The sequence below is a fragment of the Dryobates pubescens genome, chromosome 19 (assembly GCF_014839835.1).
Source record: "Dryobates pubescens isolate bDryPub1 chromosome 19, bDryPub1.pri, whole genome shotgun sequence".
Lineage (NCBI taxonomy): Eukaryota > Metazoa > Chordata > Aves > Piciformes > Picidae > Dryobates > Dryobates pubescens.
Window position 1 is genome coordinate 3,346,302 of NC_071630.1, and position 16,592 is coordinate 3,362,893.

The 16,592-nt window shown below is 64.1% G+C and overlaps 1 protein-coding gene across 1 annotated transcript; it reads right to left on the minus strand.

The window, feature by feature from the left end:
* Positions 1-1,560: 1,560 nt before the first annotated feature.
* On the minus strand, positions 1,561-9,605 carry CALB2 (calbindin 2). The gene is made up of 11 exons (XM_054170142.1): positions 9,466-9,605; positions 6,454-6,530; positions 6,236-6,325; positions 5,485-5,565; positions 4,756-4,812; positions 4,567-4,644; positions 4,403-4,458; positions 3,178-3,217; positions 3,037-3,090; positions 2,824-2,895; positions 1,561-1,756 (listed from the first exon to the last, which is right to left on the minus strand). Exons 1-11 carry the CDS (start codon positions 9,554-9,556, stop codon positions 1,640-1,642), a joined length of 813 nt encoding a protein of 270 aa, XP_054026117.1. The 5' UTR covers positions 9,557-9,605; the 3' UTR covers positions 1,561-1,639.
* Between the last annotated feature and the right edge of the window lie 6,987 nt (positions 9,606-16,592).

Consider the following 16,592-nt stretch of genomic DNA (forward strand, 5'->3'; position numbering starts at 1 on the left):
CCCGCCCCCGCCCCGCGCATGCACCGCCCCCGGCCGCGCCGACGCACGCCGCCTGGCGGCCGGGAGGGCTCTTTGCAAGGCGCGCCGCCCGCGCCGTGCTGCACTGCGCGGGGTTACACCGGGCTGGGCTGGGTTACGCTGCCTTGGGCTGGGTGGCACCGGGCGGCAGCGGGTTATACTGGGCTGTACCGGGTTATACCGCACGGCAAAGTGCTGCAGTGGGTTAGACTGGGCGGGAAAGGGTTATACTGGGCTGTACCGGGTTACACCGGGCAGCAAAGTGGTGTACTAGGTTACACTGGGTGGCAAAGGGCTGCACTGGGTTACACTGGACTGTACTGGGTTACACTGGGTGGCAAAGGGCTGCACTGGGTTACACTGGACTGTACTGGGTTATACTGGGTGGCAAAGGGCTGCACTGGGTTACACTGGACTGTACTGGGTTATACTGGGTGGCAAAGGGCTGCACTGGGTTACACTGGACTGTACTGGGTTATACTGGGTGGCAAAGGGCTGCACTGGGTTATACAGTGCTACACTGGGCCCTACTGGGCTGGACTGTGTTATACAGTGCTGCACTGGCTTACACTGGGCTGTGGCAGACATAACTGGGATGCAGTAGACCACAGCAAGCTCTGCTGCCCTGTCTTGTAGCTGCCCCCTGCCCTGTACTGGGCACTGCAGCACCACCCTGGGTTGTACTCAGCTGTGCTGGGCACTGTTGGCACACACTGGGCTGTCCTGGGCTGTGTTTAGCTGTGTGAGGACTGCAGAGCGCTCTGCGGGGCTGTACTGAGCCACATTGGGCCCCGTGGCACTGAACTGCACTATGCTGGGCTGCACTGCCCCCTGCTGGGCTGTACTGGGCCATGCTGGGCTGCACTGCCCCCTGCTGGCCCATGAAGAGGGGTCCCACCTCTCCCCACAACCTCCAAACCCCCTTTGGGAGCAGTCCCACCTCTCCCTGCCACCCTCCAACCCCCTTTGTGAGGTCCCCACCTCTTCCTGCGACTCCCCAATCCACTTTGTGAGGCATCCACCTCTCCCTGCCAGCCTCTAACCCACCTTGTGAAGGTCCCATCTCTTCCTACCACTCCCCAACCAAACTTGAGGTGGTCTCACCTCTCCCTGCCACCCCCCACCCCACTTTGTGAGGCTCCCCACCACTCCCTGCCACCCCCCTTGGAGAGGGTCCCCCTCTCCTTCCCCCCTCTCCCCCCAGGGCTGGGAGCTGGGGCTGGGCTCTAGCAGTACTTGAATTTATTTGTAAACTCTTTGGTAACCAATAAAAACTGAAGAATTGAGACCAAAACGAAACAGGACACCCCCCTACCCACCCCCCACCCCCCCCAACACCCCAACAATTAAACTAACTAATGGGGTAACCCCAGATTCTAACACACAGCTCCCCCCACCCCCCTCCCCCCCCCCTGCCCCAGGTGAGATTTTAACCACTAAAGAGCTGCTGGGGAAGTGCTGGTGGGGGGGTGGCAGATGGGGGGTGGCTGTCACAACCCCCCCCCCTGTCCCCTGCTCCCCAGCACCACAGTGGGCTGGGTGCTCCCCGTTGTGCTTGACTGGAGGGAGGAGGAGGAGGAGGAGGAGCAAGGGGTGCTCTGAGGGGGAGGGGAGGGGGGTCCTAGACGGGGGGCTCGCTGCAGAGCACAATCTCCAGCTCCTTGCGGTAGAGTTTGCCTCCATCTGCCAGGTTCATGATGCTCCTCCGGTAGTTGGTGAGCTGCTGGATGTTCATCTCCTGCAAGGAATTGGGGGGGGCTCAGCACCCCATTTCTCACTGGGTAAGGGAAGGGGGAGGGGGAGGATCCCCCTCAAGCTCCAGCACAGCCTTCCAAGGGCAACGAAAGGGTTCCTAGATCCAGGGAAGGAGTTGGGTTGGAAGGGAGCTCAGAGCCAGCCCCAGCCCCCTGCCATGGGCAGAGACCCCTCCCCCCAGCCCAGGCTGCTCAAGGCCTCATCCAGACTGGTCCTGAGCACCTCCAGGCAGGGGGCAGCCACAGCCTCCCTGGGCAGCCTGGGACAGGCTCTCCCCAGCCTCCCTGCCAACCATTCCTTCCTCCTCTCCACTCTCCCTCTGCCCTCTGCCAGCTCCAAGCCATTCTCCCTGCTCCTGGCACTCCCAGCCCTTGCCCAGAGTCCCTCCCCAGCTCTCCTGCAGCCCTTCAGCCCCTGGCAGGCTGCTCTGAGCTCTGCCTGCAGCCTTCTCTTCTTCAGCCTGGACCAGCTTCACAGGGAGCATGGACAGAGGGGGGTGGAAGAGGGCAGGAAGCACTTGGGTGGAAATTGACTTCAGTTCTGGGCTCCTCACTGCCAGCAGGACCCTGAGGAGCTGCAGCAGGGCCAGAGAAGGGCAAGAAAGGTGGGGAAGGGTCTGGAGGAGAGGGCTGGGGAGGAGCAGCTGAGGGCCCTGGGGGGGTTTGGTGTGGAGCAGAGGAGGCTGAGGGAGACCTCCTTGCTCTCTGCAGCTCCCTGGGAGGAGGCTGCAGCCAGCTGGGGCTTGGGCTCTGCTCCCAGGCTCAGGGGATAGAAGGAGAGGAACTGGCCTGGAGCTGTGCCAGGGGAGGCTGAGTTTGGAGAGGAGGAAAGAGAGGAGGTTGGAGAGTGGTCAGAGGCTGCCCAGGGAGGTGGAGGAGTCCCCATGGCTGGAGGTGTTGCAGAGCCCTGTGGCCATGGCACTTGGGGCCAGGTTGGGCTTGGGTTGGAGGTTGGACTGGGTGATCCTGGAAGCCTTTTCCCACCCAAACCCTTCTGTGATTCTGTCTGGGGGGAGGGTAGCTCCCACCCCCCCTGCCCTGCCCCTCTCACTTTCTTGTTCTTCTCGTAGAGGTCCTTCAGCAGCGCGTCCAGCTCGTGCTCGTCGATGAAGCCACTGCCGTCCTGGGGGCGGGGGGCAACGGAGGGACACAAGGTTGCACCCCAAATCCAGGCAGGGACCTGGCCCCGGTGCCCCCCACCCCCCCCTGTGGCTTTCTGTTGTGTTGCCCTGGGGCAGTTTTTGCCTGGAGCCTTGCTCCCTACCTTGTCGTAGAAGGCGAAGATGGCGTTGAACTCCTCCGAGGACAGCTTCATCCCCTGGGCAAGGGACGGGGGTGAGGGGGTGGAGGGGACACACACAGGCAGACAGGGGAGGGGGGTTCACCTCCTGGCTTTTTACCTTACCTGAAACTTCAGCAGGAAGTTTTCTTGCACAGGCAGAAGTCTGCAAGAGAGGAGAGGCAGCGGTGAGCAGGCAGCAGCGGGAGGGGAGCAAGGAGGCTTCAGACCTCAGCTTCTCCCCTGGGGCCTGATGGAAGGGAACAGCAACGGTGGCCCAGGGGATGGAGCAGACCTTTCCTACACACCAGGGCCTCAAGGCTCTTTTCCCCTCCCCCCCCTTGCTTCCTCAGAATCACAGAACCATTCTGCTCGGACCCAGCACCGCCGGCCCCTGGCCCTCAGCACCACAGCTCCAGGGCTCTGCAGCTCCGTCAGGGATGGAGACTCCACCACTGCCCTGAGCAGCCTGGCTGAGGGCTTGACAACCCTTTGGGGGAAGGAATTGTCCCTCATGGCCAACCTAAACCTGCCCTGGAGCAACTTGAGGCCATTTCCTTTTGTCCTGCCCCTTGCTCCCTGGGAGCAGAGCCCAAGCCCCAGCTGGCTGCAGCCTCCTCCCAGGGAGCTGCAGAGAGCAAGGAGGTCTCCCTCAGCCTCCTCTGCCCCACACCAAGCCCCCCCAGGGCCCTCAGCTGCTCCTCCCCAGCCCTCTCCTCCAGCCCCTTCCCCACCTTGCTTGCCCTTCCCTGGCCCTGCTGCAGCTCCTCAGGGTCCTGCTGGCAGTGAGGAGCCCAGAGGTGAGCCCAGGACTCAAGCTGAGGCCTTCCAGGGGCCCCCATCCCTGCCCTGCCCCTGCTGCCCACAGCATTGCTGCTCCAGGCCAGGCTGCTGGTGGCCTTCTTGCCCCCCTGGGCACCCCCTGGGCTCAGCTCCAGCTGCTGCCACCCAGCACCCCCAGGGCTTTCTCTGCTGGGCACTTTCCAGCTACTCTTCCCCCAGCCTGGAGCCTCTGTGGGGTGGTTGTGACCCAGCCCTTGTCAAACCTCATCCATGGATCCAGGCTGCCCAGATCCCTCTGCAGAGCCTCCCTGCCCTCCAGCAGATCCCCACCACCATGGAGCCATCTGCAAACTGCCTATGAAGGATCCTCGATCCCTTCACCCAGATTCATTGATGAAGACATTGGCCAGAGCTGGCCCCAGCACTGAGCCTTGGGGGGACACCACCAGCACCCAGCTGGGCTTAACTCCAGCCCCTCCACCACCCTTTCCCCCCGCTCCCAGCCCCTCCACCACCCTTTCCCCCCCCCTCCACCACCCTTCCCCCCCCCTCCCAGCCCAGCCCTTACCTGGACATCTCGGAGAGGCCGAGCTTCCCGTCTCCATTCATGTCAAACATCCGCAGCTGCCGGGACACAGGAAGCTCTGGGTCACCCCCCTGCCTCCTCCCGCCCTCCCTCTCACCTGCTGGGGGGGTTGGCACCCCAGTGCCAGCCGGGGGCGCGCTGCTTACGATGGTCTGGGTGTACTCCTGCAGCTTGGGCTCGTCGTAGTGCCGGTTCGCCTTCTTCAGCAGGTCCGACAAGAAGCCCTGCGAGGAGAGGGCTTTGGCCGCCTGGCCCCACCCCCGCTGGCCCCACCGAGGGTGCCCCACGGGTGGGGAGCTAGGCAAGACCACCCCCACGCCCCGCCCCCAGCCCACCTTCAGCTCGTTAGCTTCGATGTAGCCGCTGCGGTCGGTGTCGTACCTGCGCCAAGCCTGCGGGGGAGCCACCGCCATGGTTAGGGTGGGGGTCGTGGCCCCTCTGTTCCCCACCCCACCTCCCCAACACTTGTGTGCCCCCCCAACCCCCCCCGCGCTGCTTGCAGCATCCCCCAGCAGAGATGGGGGCAGCTCCTCATGGCCGTACCAAACAGTGCCTGCTGAGCAGCCCCTCCAGACCCCAGCAGCTGCTCTGGCACCTGGCACCTCCACCCCCGGTGCCAGTCCCCAGGCAGCTCTCCCCACCACAGGATGCTCCATGTCCCCCCTACACCCCCAGACACGTTTTGCTCACAGATTCCCACAGTCTCACCGTGGTGAGGGTTGGAAGGGACCTCTGGAGCTCCCCCAGCCCAAGCCCCTGCCCCAGCAGGGCACCCGCAGCACAATGCCCAGGGGCACAGTGCCCAGGGGGGAGGGTTGAAAGCTCTCCACACCAGGAGACTCCACAACCTCTCTGGGCAGCCTGCTCCAGGCCTCCAGCAGCCTCACACCAAACAACTTTCTCCTCCTGGCTGCCAGGCTGTGCCCTCTGCCCCTTGGCCTGGCCCTGGGCCATGGCTGAGTTGCCAGGAGGGGTTGGGTGCTAGGCTGGACTGGATGAGCTCCGGTTTGGTGATCCTGTGGTGGGGTTTGGGCACTGCCAGCCCCTGGCTGCTCCTCACTCACCTCCATGAACTCGGCGCTGGAGCCCACGTGCTGGCGGAAGCACAGCAGGAAGTTCTCCTCCGTGGGCAGGATCTGCGCCAGCTGGGAGGGCACAAGGGGCAGGGGGGCACACAGGAGGGGCAAGGGGGCGCAGAGAGGACATGTGAGTAGTGAGAGGGGGTCAGGGAGGGATGAGAATGGGGGACACACACACACAAGTGTCAGGGCAGGCCCAGGAGCATCAGGAGGGGACATGAGTGTTTGGGACACTCACAGAGGAGCACCAGAGGGGAACAGGGGCATCGGGGGTGGGGGGCAGCATGGGCATCGGGTGGGGGGGAGAACATGAGCATCAAGGGGGAACACAGGCATCGGAAGGGAAGACGAGCATCAGAGGTGGGGGGACACATGAGCATTGGGGGGGAGAACATGAGCATCGGGCGGGGAACGGCACACGAGCATCGGGGAGGGGACACACGAGCATCGGGGAGGGGACACACGAGCATCGGGAAGGGGACACACGAGCATCGGGGAGGGGACACACGAGCATCGGGGAGGGGACACACGAGCATCGGGGAGGGGACACACGAGCATCGGGGAGGGGACACACGAGCATCGGAGGGGAGGGGGGCAGATGAGCATCGGGGAGGGGACACACGAGCATCGGAGGGGAGGGGACACACGAGCATCGGAGGGGAGGGGGGCAGATGAGCATCGGGGGGTACCGGGAGCAGGCTGGGGGGTCGGCAGGGCCGGCACCCCTCACTCTCACCTCTGCCATCTCGATCTTGCCGTCGGCGTTCTTGTCGTACTTGTGCATGAACTCCTTCATCTTGTCACCCAGGCTGCCGCGCTTGGAGTCCTGCCGGCAGGGAGGGGGGAGGGCAGCAGCTCATCCTCCCCCCACCCCACCCCCCCTGCCCCGTGGCCCCACTCTTCCCTCCTGGAGGGAAGGGGGAAGGGAGGAGCAAAGCCAGGAGAGGCTCTTACCACACCCGCCCCCTTCCTGGCGCTCTCCAGCTCCTGGAAGAAGTTTTCCAGCTCTTTGCCTTCGATGTAGCCATTCCCTAAGGGGAGCAAGGACACGCAACAGAGCGGCGTCGGACGGCAGGAGGGATGGTCCTGGGGGACCCCTCCCCGCGGTGACACAGCTGCGGCAGCGAGTGTCACAGACCTGGAGACGCCTGGGGGTGCAGAGAGCCGCAGCCCCCCGCTCTGCAGCTTGGGGAGGGGGCACAGCCCCGGGCTTGTCCCCTGCACCTGTGTGTGGGGCACTGGCGACTCTGTCCCCATCCCCACCCCGGGGGACTCTGTCCCCTTCCCAGTGTCTGCTGCCTTTTCTGCCTCCGAAGCTGTCTTCGGAGCGCCCCTGGCTGGTCCTGAGCACCCCCCGGCTGCTGCTCCCCACTGCGAGGGCCAACGGGGAGCAGGGACAAGGCACAAAGCACAGAGTCACCCCCACCTTGGGTGCAGGATCAGGCCCAGGATGGGCTCAGCCCTCCAGCCAGGGAGCCCAGGGATGGTCTCTGAGGTGCTTGGGGGTTCAGGAAGGTCCCTGTCCCATGTCCCCTCCTCCTCAGTCTCTTGGTGCCAATATCTGTCCCGGGTAGCCACAGCCCTTCCCTGCCCTGCCCGGGAGCAGGGTGGCTCAGCCAGGACCTTGGTGCTGGCCCCCGGTGGCCTCGAGGGGGTGACCGCCACCAGAGGACCGCATCAAGGACACCGACTCCGCAGTGCCGCCACCACCCTGCCCAGAACCCCTCCCTCCCACCAACATCTGGCCACAGCTGGGGACACTGCCAGGGCTCTGCCCTAAAACCGAACCAACCCCCCCAGCCCCCCCAACCCTCCCCATGCCAGCCCCGAGGTGCCCGGTGCGGGGCACTCTGCTCCGTGCCCCCTCACCACGGAGTCCCCAGCAGCATCTTCTCCCTGCTGCAAGGCGGCAGCCGGGAATGTCCCTTCCGTATCCCGGCTGGAAGCGCCTGGGAATGTCCCAGGGCACCTTGCTCTCCGGCAGCCGCATCCCGGGGGATGAGCAGCGTCCCTCCCGGGAGGGAGGGACAAGGAGGGGCTTGAGGGGAGGGGGGAGTTGCTGAGGAGCTTTCCGCTGCCCTTCCCAGGAGCTCTGCTTTTGGGGGTGCAGGAAAGCCTCAAACTTCTTTGGATTCGGTTGGGATTAAAAAAGCAAACCCTAAATAAACCAGCGGGAGCTCGGAGCTGGGGTGGGAAAGGGCCAGGAAAAGCCAGGGCCACTCCCCTGGTGTCCCCCGGGCTGGAGGCTTGGAGGGGTCTGATCCAGAGCAGGGGGATGGGAAGCAGCATGGAAGAATCTCCTCTGGATAGCCACAGCCACACCTCGGAGCCTCCCTGCGCCCCACGGGACAGCTGCGCCAGGCAAAGGCAGGGCATCAAAGACACCCAAGGGCACGGGCAGCCTGAAGGGGAAGGGGTGAGAGCCCCCACCAGAGGGCTCTAGGTGCAGAGAAGAGCTCGGGCGAGACCCTTACCCACAGGGGGTGAGCTTGGGGGTCCATCAGCAGAAGGAAGCAGCTGGGGCCGTTGGAGCGGCCGAGGATTGTCCTGACCAAGGCCACCACGTCCCCTGCCACCTGAGCCCCTCCTCGCCTGGGCACCTGCAGGCTTGCCCTGCCCGGGGAGCCGTGGGCCAAGCTGGATCCGTGCCCGGCCCCACGCTTTGGAGCCGACGGAGCTGACCCAAGGGCGCAGCGCTGCAGGGACCATCAGGGCGCCCACCCCCACTGCCCTGTCACCGTCCCACCTCCCCCAGCCCCTCAGCTGCTCCAGGGCCAGCAGTGCCCATGCCCCCCAGGTGCCCGAGGGGGCTGCAGGAAGGCAGCCTGCAGCCCAGCTGAGCTCTCGGTGCCAGCGGCGCGGCTGGGGACACCGTGTGACGCAGCTCCCAGGAGGGTTTCGGCCCCCAGCCCTCAGACAGGGGAGCTGGGGACGGGCAAGAGCACTCCCTGGGGCTGCTCCTGCCCAGGCAAGGCTGAGGCTCCTCCGGCGCACCCCGGCGCGGAGGGAAGCTCTTCCCACCCAAAACCATCGCCCCTTCCCCGGGGCTAGCAGCCGCGGAGAGCAGGGGCCACGGGAGGTGACATCCCCGCTGGGGACTCAGCCACAGTGTCCCCACGGGAGAGGTTTCAGGGGCTGGGGAGCAGGTGGGGAGGGTCCGAGAACTCCGTTCCTTGCCCTGCTCTGGGCAAGGGACGCCCCTTCTGTGTGTCCCCCCCAGCCTCCAGGGCAAGGAAGTGGCCCTGGGGCCAGGCTGGTGGCCGTGCTGCCACCCGAACCACCCAGGGGCCAAGGATGGGGCATTGCGGAGGGAACGGAGAGGGGGCAGAGGGTGGGAGGGAGAGGGCACCCCGGGAAGGGCAGGACCCCAGTGGGGACACCAGCCCTGAGCTAACCTCACCTCGGGGCGAGGGGAGGACGTGCAGAGGAGACTCAGGTCACCTCCTGGCTCGATGTCCCGGGGACCAGGGTGTCCTCGTGGGGTGCAATGAGGGACAGGAAGGGGGGAGGCACCGTCCCCCCTATCGCAGGTTTTCCCCGAAGGGGCTGCACCCCGGGGGCTCCCCAGGATCCTGAGGAGCTCTTTATCACCCCAGGGGGGATTGTCCATCACCCCGGGGGCTCCCCGTTACCCCTGGGGGTCCTTTATCACCGCAGGGGGGATTGTCCATCACCCCGGGGGCTCCCCGTTACCCCTGGGGGTCCTTTATCACCGCAGGGGGGATTGTCCATCACCCCGGGGGCTCCCCGTTACCCCTGGGGGCTTCCCCATCACCTCGGGTTGCAGCGGCAGAGTCTCTACCTCCTTTTCTGCACTCTCCCCGACGGGACACTCGGGGACTCTCCAGCGTCCCCCCCCCGCCAGTTCCCGCGCTCCCGGGGGGATGCTCATCCCGGTACCCTCCCCGCCGGTGTTTTCTGGGGGGTGGGCTGTAGGGGGGTGTCCGTCGCGCCCCCGGGACTGACCGTCCGCGTCGAAGTGCCGCCAGACGTCGAGGAACTGGGAGGCGGTGAGCTCGGCCAGGTGGAGGTGCGGGGCCTGCTGCGGGCCGGCCATCTCATCCCCCGCCGCTGCCGCCGCCGCCGCTGCCGCCCGCCTGCCCGCCGCCGCCTTTTATACCCGCGCCGCCGCCGAGCCCCCGCCGCCGCCAGGGGGCGCCGCTGTCCCGGGACACCGGCAACGCTGGGCACCGGCAACGGGGGACGGGGACTGGGATGCTGGGATACCGGCACCGGGAACGGGGGGGACAGGGACAGGGACACCGGGATACTGGCACCGGGAATGGGGGCGACGGGGGCTGGGATGCTGGGATACGGCCACCGGGAATGGAGGGGACAGGGGTTGGGATGGTGGGATATGAGCGCCGGGAATGGGAGGGGAAGGGACAGGGACTGGGATTCTGGGATACCGGCACCGGGAATGGGGGGGACAGGGACAAAGACACCGGGATACTGTCACCGGGAACGGGGTGACAGGGACTGGGACACTGGGATAAGGGCACCGGGAATGGGGGGCGGGGACGGGGACTGGGAGACCGAGACACCGGCACCGGGCAGAGAGAGAAGTAGGGGACCGGCACCAGGCAGGACCGGCGGGACCGTGGGATAGCAGTGGTGGGGAAGGAGGATGGAGACAGCAGGACACAGGGACACAGAGACACAGGGACACCAGGACACAGGGACATCGGCACCGCGGGGGGCTCTGGGGGGACCGGGACGCTCAAACACTGGCACCGAAGTGGGGGCATGGAACGGGGAGACCGGGACACGACAAGGGTCAGCACCGCGGTGGGGAAGCAAGGCAGAGACCAGGGGACCGGGACACCGGGACAGAGGGACACGGCGACAGAGGGACACCGGGAGACCAGGACAGCGGGACAGCAGGACAGCAGCACGCTGGGACCAACAGAGGCAGCCTGCCGCTTGCCCCTGCCTTGTCACCTATGGCACTACCTCTGCCCCGCCTTACCCACCCCTGTCCTGTGCCATCTGCCCTGTCCAATGTCACCTCTCCCTGCCCCATCACCTACCCCTGCCTCATGCCACCCTGCCTGCCTACTGTCACCCACCCCTGCCTTGTCCCCCTGCCCCAGCCTGCCACCTCCTCCTGCCTGCCACTCCACCTCTTCCCCAAGTCCCTACATCCCTTCTTGTGCCACCCAGCTCTGTCCCTGCCACCCAGCCCTCCCCCATGTCACCCAGCCCTGTCCCTGCGCTGTGCCACTGCCCTCCTGCCTCACCCAGCTGCTGGCAGCACCTTCCTGGCTCACAATTTGCTGGCCCCGGCGGGAGGAAGGACTGAAGCAGCCTCAGTGCCACTAAGGGTGTCCAAGGCCAGGCTGGGTGAGGTCTTGAGCACCCTGGGCTGGTGGAAGCTGTCTCTGCCCATGGCGGGGGGCGGGGGGTGGCACTGGATGATCTCTGAGGTCCCTTCCACCCCGACCCATTCCATGGTTCCCTGGTGGCTGCAGCAGGGCCAGGACACAAACTCCAGCACTCTCCTCCCGTCTTTTTCTGGGGGGGTGGAACCCAAAGGAGCCCTCGGCTCAAGGCTTGGCCACCCCTGCTCGGAAGGCTTCTCCTTGGCGGCTGGGAGAGCTGCTCAGCCCCGGCAGCCCCAGCGCTGCCTCTCGGGCTCCTCCGGACGTCCCTCTCCTCTCCTCGGGGGCTGGGGGGGTTGGATTTCGTTTTCCCAAGTTTTTTACTCTTTTCCTCTTTCTTCCCCAAGCAGCAGGGAAATTTCCAGGCCCAAACAAACAGCCACGCGTGGGGTTTGTCAGCGGCTCCAGCAGCGCCTGCCCAGGGGAAGCATCGTCATGGCTACCGGGGGAGGAGGGAGAGGAGGGGGGGAGGAAGAAGCCTCCTCCTGCTGCAGGGAGAGGCCGGCGTGGAAGTGCTCAATTAAAGATGAGCAGGGGGCAGGGACCCCACCGGCAGGGGCTGCGGGACTGCCGGCCCCGCTGCCGCCTCTCGCTTTGGTCTCTTGGCCGGGAGAAAAGGGGGTTCGGGGTGCTCCCCCCCTCCCCCCCCCGTCCTGAACTGAGGAGCTCACAGCCCCCCTGGGAGCAGGTTTGGGAGGGGAAGATAGCCCCAGGCCTGGCTTGAAAGTCACGGGGAGCTGGGGCAGGGCAGGACGCCCAGAGTCAGAGCGTGGGACAAGAGATGCAGCAGCGGCAGCAGCAGCGGCAGCGGCGGCAGCAGCGGCGGCAGCGGCGGCAGCAGCGGCAGCCCACCGGGAGAGCCAGGCTGGCACACGGCCACAGGATGGACTTTCCCCACCCCCGCTGCTCAACGCAGCTTTGGAGCACTCATGGAGATGCTGAAAGGTGTCTCAGGGCTTCAGCTCACGGTGCCTGGGGTCCAGCATGCAGAGGAGACCCCCCAGGAGCTTCCTTTTCCCAGAGAGTCCAGTGGGGGCTATGAGGATGCTGAAAGGCCTGGAGCAGCTCTGTGAGGAGCAGAGGCTGGGAGCCCCAGGGGGCTTGCTGCACTGGAACCATCCCAGCCCACCACACTCCAAAGCTGCTTGAGGTTCTTTGCTGCTCAGCATCCTTTCCTGAGAGCTCCTCAGCCCAGGGGGATGCAGGGAGCAAGCCCTGTGCAAAGGGATGGCCACATTCTGGGCCTGCTTATCCCAAGTCTTTGAGTGCCCTGGTCCCTCTCCAGCCTCCCAGGGCTGTCCTTCAGCCTGGAGGTTGGATGCAGGAGGTAGAGCTGTGAGAATCCTTGGCGCAGCAAACCAGCCCACAGCTTCCATGACCCCGTCAGGGTTTATTCTCCCCTGGTTTCCTCTCCACACAGCTTCTCCTCTTCAGTGTATTTCAGCCTTTTGGCACTCAGCAGCAGGGAAAGGAAAGCCCCAGAGCAGGATTCGAAGCCCCTTCAGCAGCAGCAGAACCCTCTCATGAACTGCATGTCCCTCCTGGCCCCCAAGGATCCCTATGCAAGCACCCAGGGCACCTCCCCTCCAGCCTCTTCTCAGAGTCTGAGGCAGCCACAGCAAGCTGGGCCAGCAGAAAGGAGAGCCCCCAGCAAGGAGAGCCCCCAGCTGCTGAAGGGCCCCAAGGCTGTTGAGAAGGTAACCCAGGCAGAGCTTGGTGGAGGTCGAGCTGCACAGGGGCTCAGGTGCAATTCCAAGCCCTGTTTGAGCTGGCCAAGTGCATGGTGTGGGCTGGAACAGCTGGAGGGCATCACTGGCCCTGTGGTGAGAGCCCAGTGGGCACCAGTCTGGCTTCTGATGGTTTGTGCCTGGGCTCAGGCTGGGATCCGTGTGCCCAGCAGCCCTAAATCTCCTGGATGTGTCCTGCTGTGTCCTGGGCTGCTCCTCCAGAGCAGAAGGAGCAAAGTCCAGGAGGGGATAAGCAGCTTGCATGGCTGCTGTGCCTGGCAGGGACTGGGTAGTGCTTAAAAGTTCAGCTTCTGGGCTTGGAGAACTTCGGCTTTTGCTGAGGGGCCTGGAGCAGCCCTGTGAGGAGCAAAGGCTGAGAGCCCTGGAGCCCCAGAGGGCAGCTGAGCAATGCTCAGCAAGAGCTAAAGGAGCTGGGGGGGGGGGGCAAGAGGCTGGGGCCAGGCTCTGCTCAGGGGTGCCCAGGGACAGGCCAAGGGGCAGTGGGCACAGACTGGCACCCAGGAGGTTCCACCTGAGCCGGAGGAAATGAGATTCTGTGAGGACCTAAAGCAGAGCAGAAAGCCCTTCAGTGACCTGCAGGTGGATGAGCTGAAGGCAAAGCTGCTGAGCTGAGCCAGGCAGGAGAGCCTGGAAGGCTTTGTGGTTAACCTCTAAGGGGGAAGAGAGTGCAAAGAGCAAACCTCTTGGAGGAGCCTGGGGAATGGAACCTGGCAAAGGCAGTAGGATGCAGCCCACAGCTGGCTTTAGTGGGGAGGTAGCAGGGCTGCTTCTCAGATACCAGCAGAGATCTCTCACCTGGTCCAGCCAAGGGATGTGCCTGAGGTTTCTCCTCCTGGCATGGCACTGTCACATGAATCATGGGGCAGAAAGGGAGGACAGCTCCCTCCTCTCCAAGGGACTGGAAGCATCAGGACCCCAGGGCCTGCAGAGTTTTCTCTGGAGTAATGAGCAAGGTAAAGGAAAGGGCTGGCACAAAGGGCTGGGCCAGGCTGGCTCTTGGAGGAGAAGCTCAGCAGCAGCCAGCAGTGAGCACCTCCAGCCCAGAGAGCCAAGCAGAGCCTGGGCTGCAGCAGCAGAAGTGTGGCCAGCAGGGCCAGGGAGGGGATTCTGCCCCTCTGCTCCACTCTGCTGAGCCCACAGCTGCAGCTCTGTGCCCAGCTCTGGAGCCTCTTTTGGTAGGGGATGAGTTGCTCAAATTCTGGCTCCTGCAAGCTGGGCTAAGCTGCTGGAGCTGTGTCTCTCCTCCCTGCCACCTTCCATCTCCTCTGCCATGGGGCCCCTGGCTCTCTGTACCCTCCCATGGCTGTCAGAGCCCTGCTGTGCTCTGCTCTCCCATCCTGCTGTGGAGGCCTGCAGGCATCTCACTGCTTCCCCTTCCCCACCCCAGGCAGGAGAGCTCCTTCCCTCACTCTGTGGCTGGTGTGTTCCTGGCAGGTTTTGGTCTGGGATGAAGCAGAGAGCTCTGTGTGGGGCTGTGCACCCTGGGGCCACCCCTGGCTTGGCAGCTCCTGGCAGCTCCCAGGCTGCTGCTCCTCACCCTCTCTGCCCTGCTTTGAGAAGTTAGCAGCACGACAGCAGCTTTGGGGGCTGCTTCCCTTCACATTGAAGTCCAACCTGACTCTGACTAATTAAGAGAGGCACTGAAATCCCAGCCTGGGTAGCTCCAGCTGCTCTCTGGCTCCACAGCTGCCTTCCTCTCTCGCTGCAGAGCCTTTCTGTTTACCAAGCATTAATTAGCTGAGTGTGAAGCTCCCTCTTCCAGGCAGGGGAAATCATCTGCTTGCTCTCTGCCCTGTAACGAGCCCATACTGGGAGAAGGCTGAAAAGGCAGCAGGCAGAAGTGGTTCCTTCTTGTTCTGCACATCTGCCACTTTGCCACCTCCCTCTGCCTCTGCTGCTGCTGTCAAGCACTTCCCTTCTGCTGGGGCTGAAAAGGCCTCGTGGGAAGAGGAGCTTGAATCGCTTTCCCCTTTGGGTCTCAGCACCAGAGCTTCCCCTGGGCCTGCCAGCCAGAGCCACCACCTGCAAGGAGCTGCTCTCCCCAGAGGCTCCTCCAAGTGCCAGGGGCTGCTCAACAACTGGCTTGGGCAGTTGAGTGCAGGGGAGAAATCCACCCCCTCGAGAAGCCCTCAGGACCAGGCTGGGTGGAAACTTGTCAGGGCTGACCAGAGGTGCCCTTGCCCAAGAGAAGGGGGCATGATGGCCACCCTAAGGTGTCCCTGCCCCTGGCAGGGGGTTGGAACTGGATGAGTTTTAAGGTCCCTCCCAACCCAACCCATTCTGGAAGTGGGGCTGGAACTGGATGAGCTTTAAATTCTCCTCCAACCCATCCTGGAAGGGGGGTTGGAACTGGATGAGTTTTAAGGTCCCTCCCAACCCAACCCGTCCTGGAAGGGGGGTTGGAACTGGATGAGCTTTAAGTCCTCCTCCAACCCAACCCATCCTGGAACTGGATGAGCTTTAAGGTCCCCTCCAACCCAACCCATCCTGGAAGGGGGGTTGGAACTGGATGAGCTTTAAGTTCTCCTCCAACCCAACCCATCCTGGAAGGGGGGCTGAAACTGGATGAGCTTTAAGGTCCCTCCCAACCCAACCCACTCTCTGATCTATGTCTCCTGCACCTGAACTACCACCATTCCCACAGCTCTGTTCCTCCTGGTGGCATCCTCTACACCAGGAACACAGCAGCTGACCCCAGCAGAGGCAGCATGAAGGCCTTCAAGCAGATCTGGGGAGCAAACACCGAACCCTCAGCAGGCCAAAAGGTCCTTTGGTGGCCAGGGCTGAAGCAATGCCACAGGAGGCTGAGGGCTGGGCTGCAGGGTGAGCAGCAGCAGTAAACAACCCAGCAGCTAAATTTAGGGGAGGCAGTCTGGGAGCTCTCTCCACCACCAGCTGGGTGCCTTCAGTTCAGAGCAGTGCTGTCAAGTGGCAGCATTAAGCTGTGACAGTGATGGGCTCTGCAAAGAGCTCCCAGATAAATGGAAGGGAAAAAGGTTACTAATAATTAGTGGCTGCTTCCCACCCAGCTGCATCCATGGCTCAGCCCTGACCTTTTGGGGGTGGGGGGAGCACTAAATAATGCAACCCTCTGGGGAGCAGTCACCCTGCCCTGAGACACCAGCAGCTTCTCCTCTCTGTCCTCTCCTCACTGCCAGGCAGCATTTCAGCATGCAAAGGGGGCCAGGAAAAGTCAGCAGAACATCAAACCTGCTCCAAAGCCTTTGCACCAGGACCACAGGAGGGTAGGGGTTGGAAAGGACCTGGAAACATCACTCAGTCCAACCCTCCCTCCCTTCACCTGCCCCAGCAGGTCACCCAGAGCAGGTCACAAAGTGATTCACATCACCACATCCACCACCATTGGTGCTCCAACACCTGCTGCAGGGAGCACAGCCCCAGCTCAGGGGGGACAGGATGCTGCTGAGGGAGCCCAGGGCAGGCTGCAGAGCTGCTGAGGGGCCTGGGGCAGCTCTGGGAGCAGCAGAGGCTGAGAGAGCCCTGGGGCTGAGAGCCTGCAGCAGAGCAGCCCCAGAGGGGAGCTGAGCAATGCTCAGCAAGAGCTGAAGGAGCTGTGGGGGGCAGGAGGCTGGGGCCAGGCTCTGCTCAGGGGTGCCCAGGGCCAGGCCAAGGGGCAGAGGGCACAGCCTGGCAGCCAGGAGGAGAAAGTTGTTTGGTGTGAGGCTGCTGGAGGCCTGGAGCAGGCTGCCCAGAGAGGTTGTGGAGTCTCCTGGTGTGGAGAGCTTCCAACCCCCCCTGGGCACTGTGCTGTGGGTGCCCTGCTGGGCTGGGCTGGGGGAGCTCCAGAGCTCCCTTCCAAGCCAACCCTGCTGGGACTGAGAGATTCTGTGACAGCAGCAGAGCTGTGGGGAGTGCCTGGGTCACAGTGGTGTCTGTCCCAAGTGGCTCCAGCTGCTGAGCTGTGCCATCCAGATACAGAAGGACCCAAATCAGGCAGAGCTGG

Coding starts and splice junctions, on each gene's coding strand:
- CALB2 (XM_054170142.1), bottom strand. CDS start 9,556: ATGGCCGGCCCGCAGCAGGCCCCGCACCTCCACCTGGCCGAGCTCACC. Junction 6,531..9,465: donor GCGGCACTTCGACGCGGACG/GTCAGTCCCGGG, acceptor TGCTCCCCTTAG/GGAATGGCTACATCGAAGGC. Junction 2,896..3,036: donor TCTTCGCCTTCTACGACAAG/GTAGGGAGCAAG, acceptor CCCCGCCCCCAG/GACGGCAGTGGCTTCATCGA.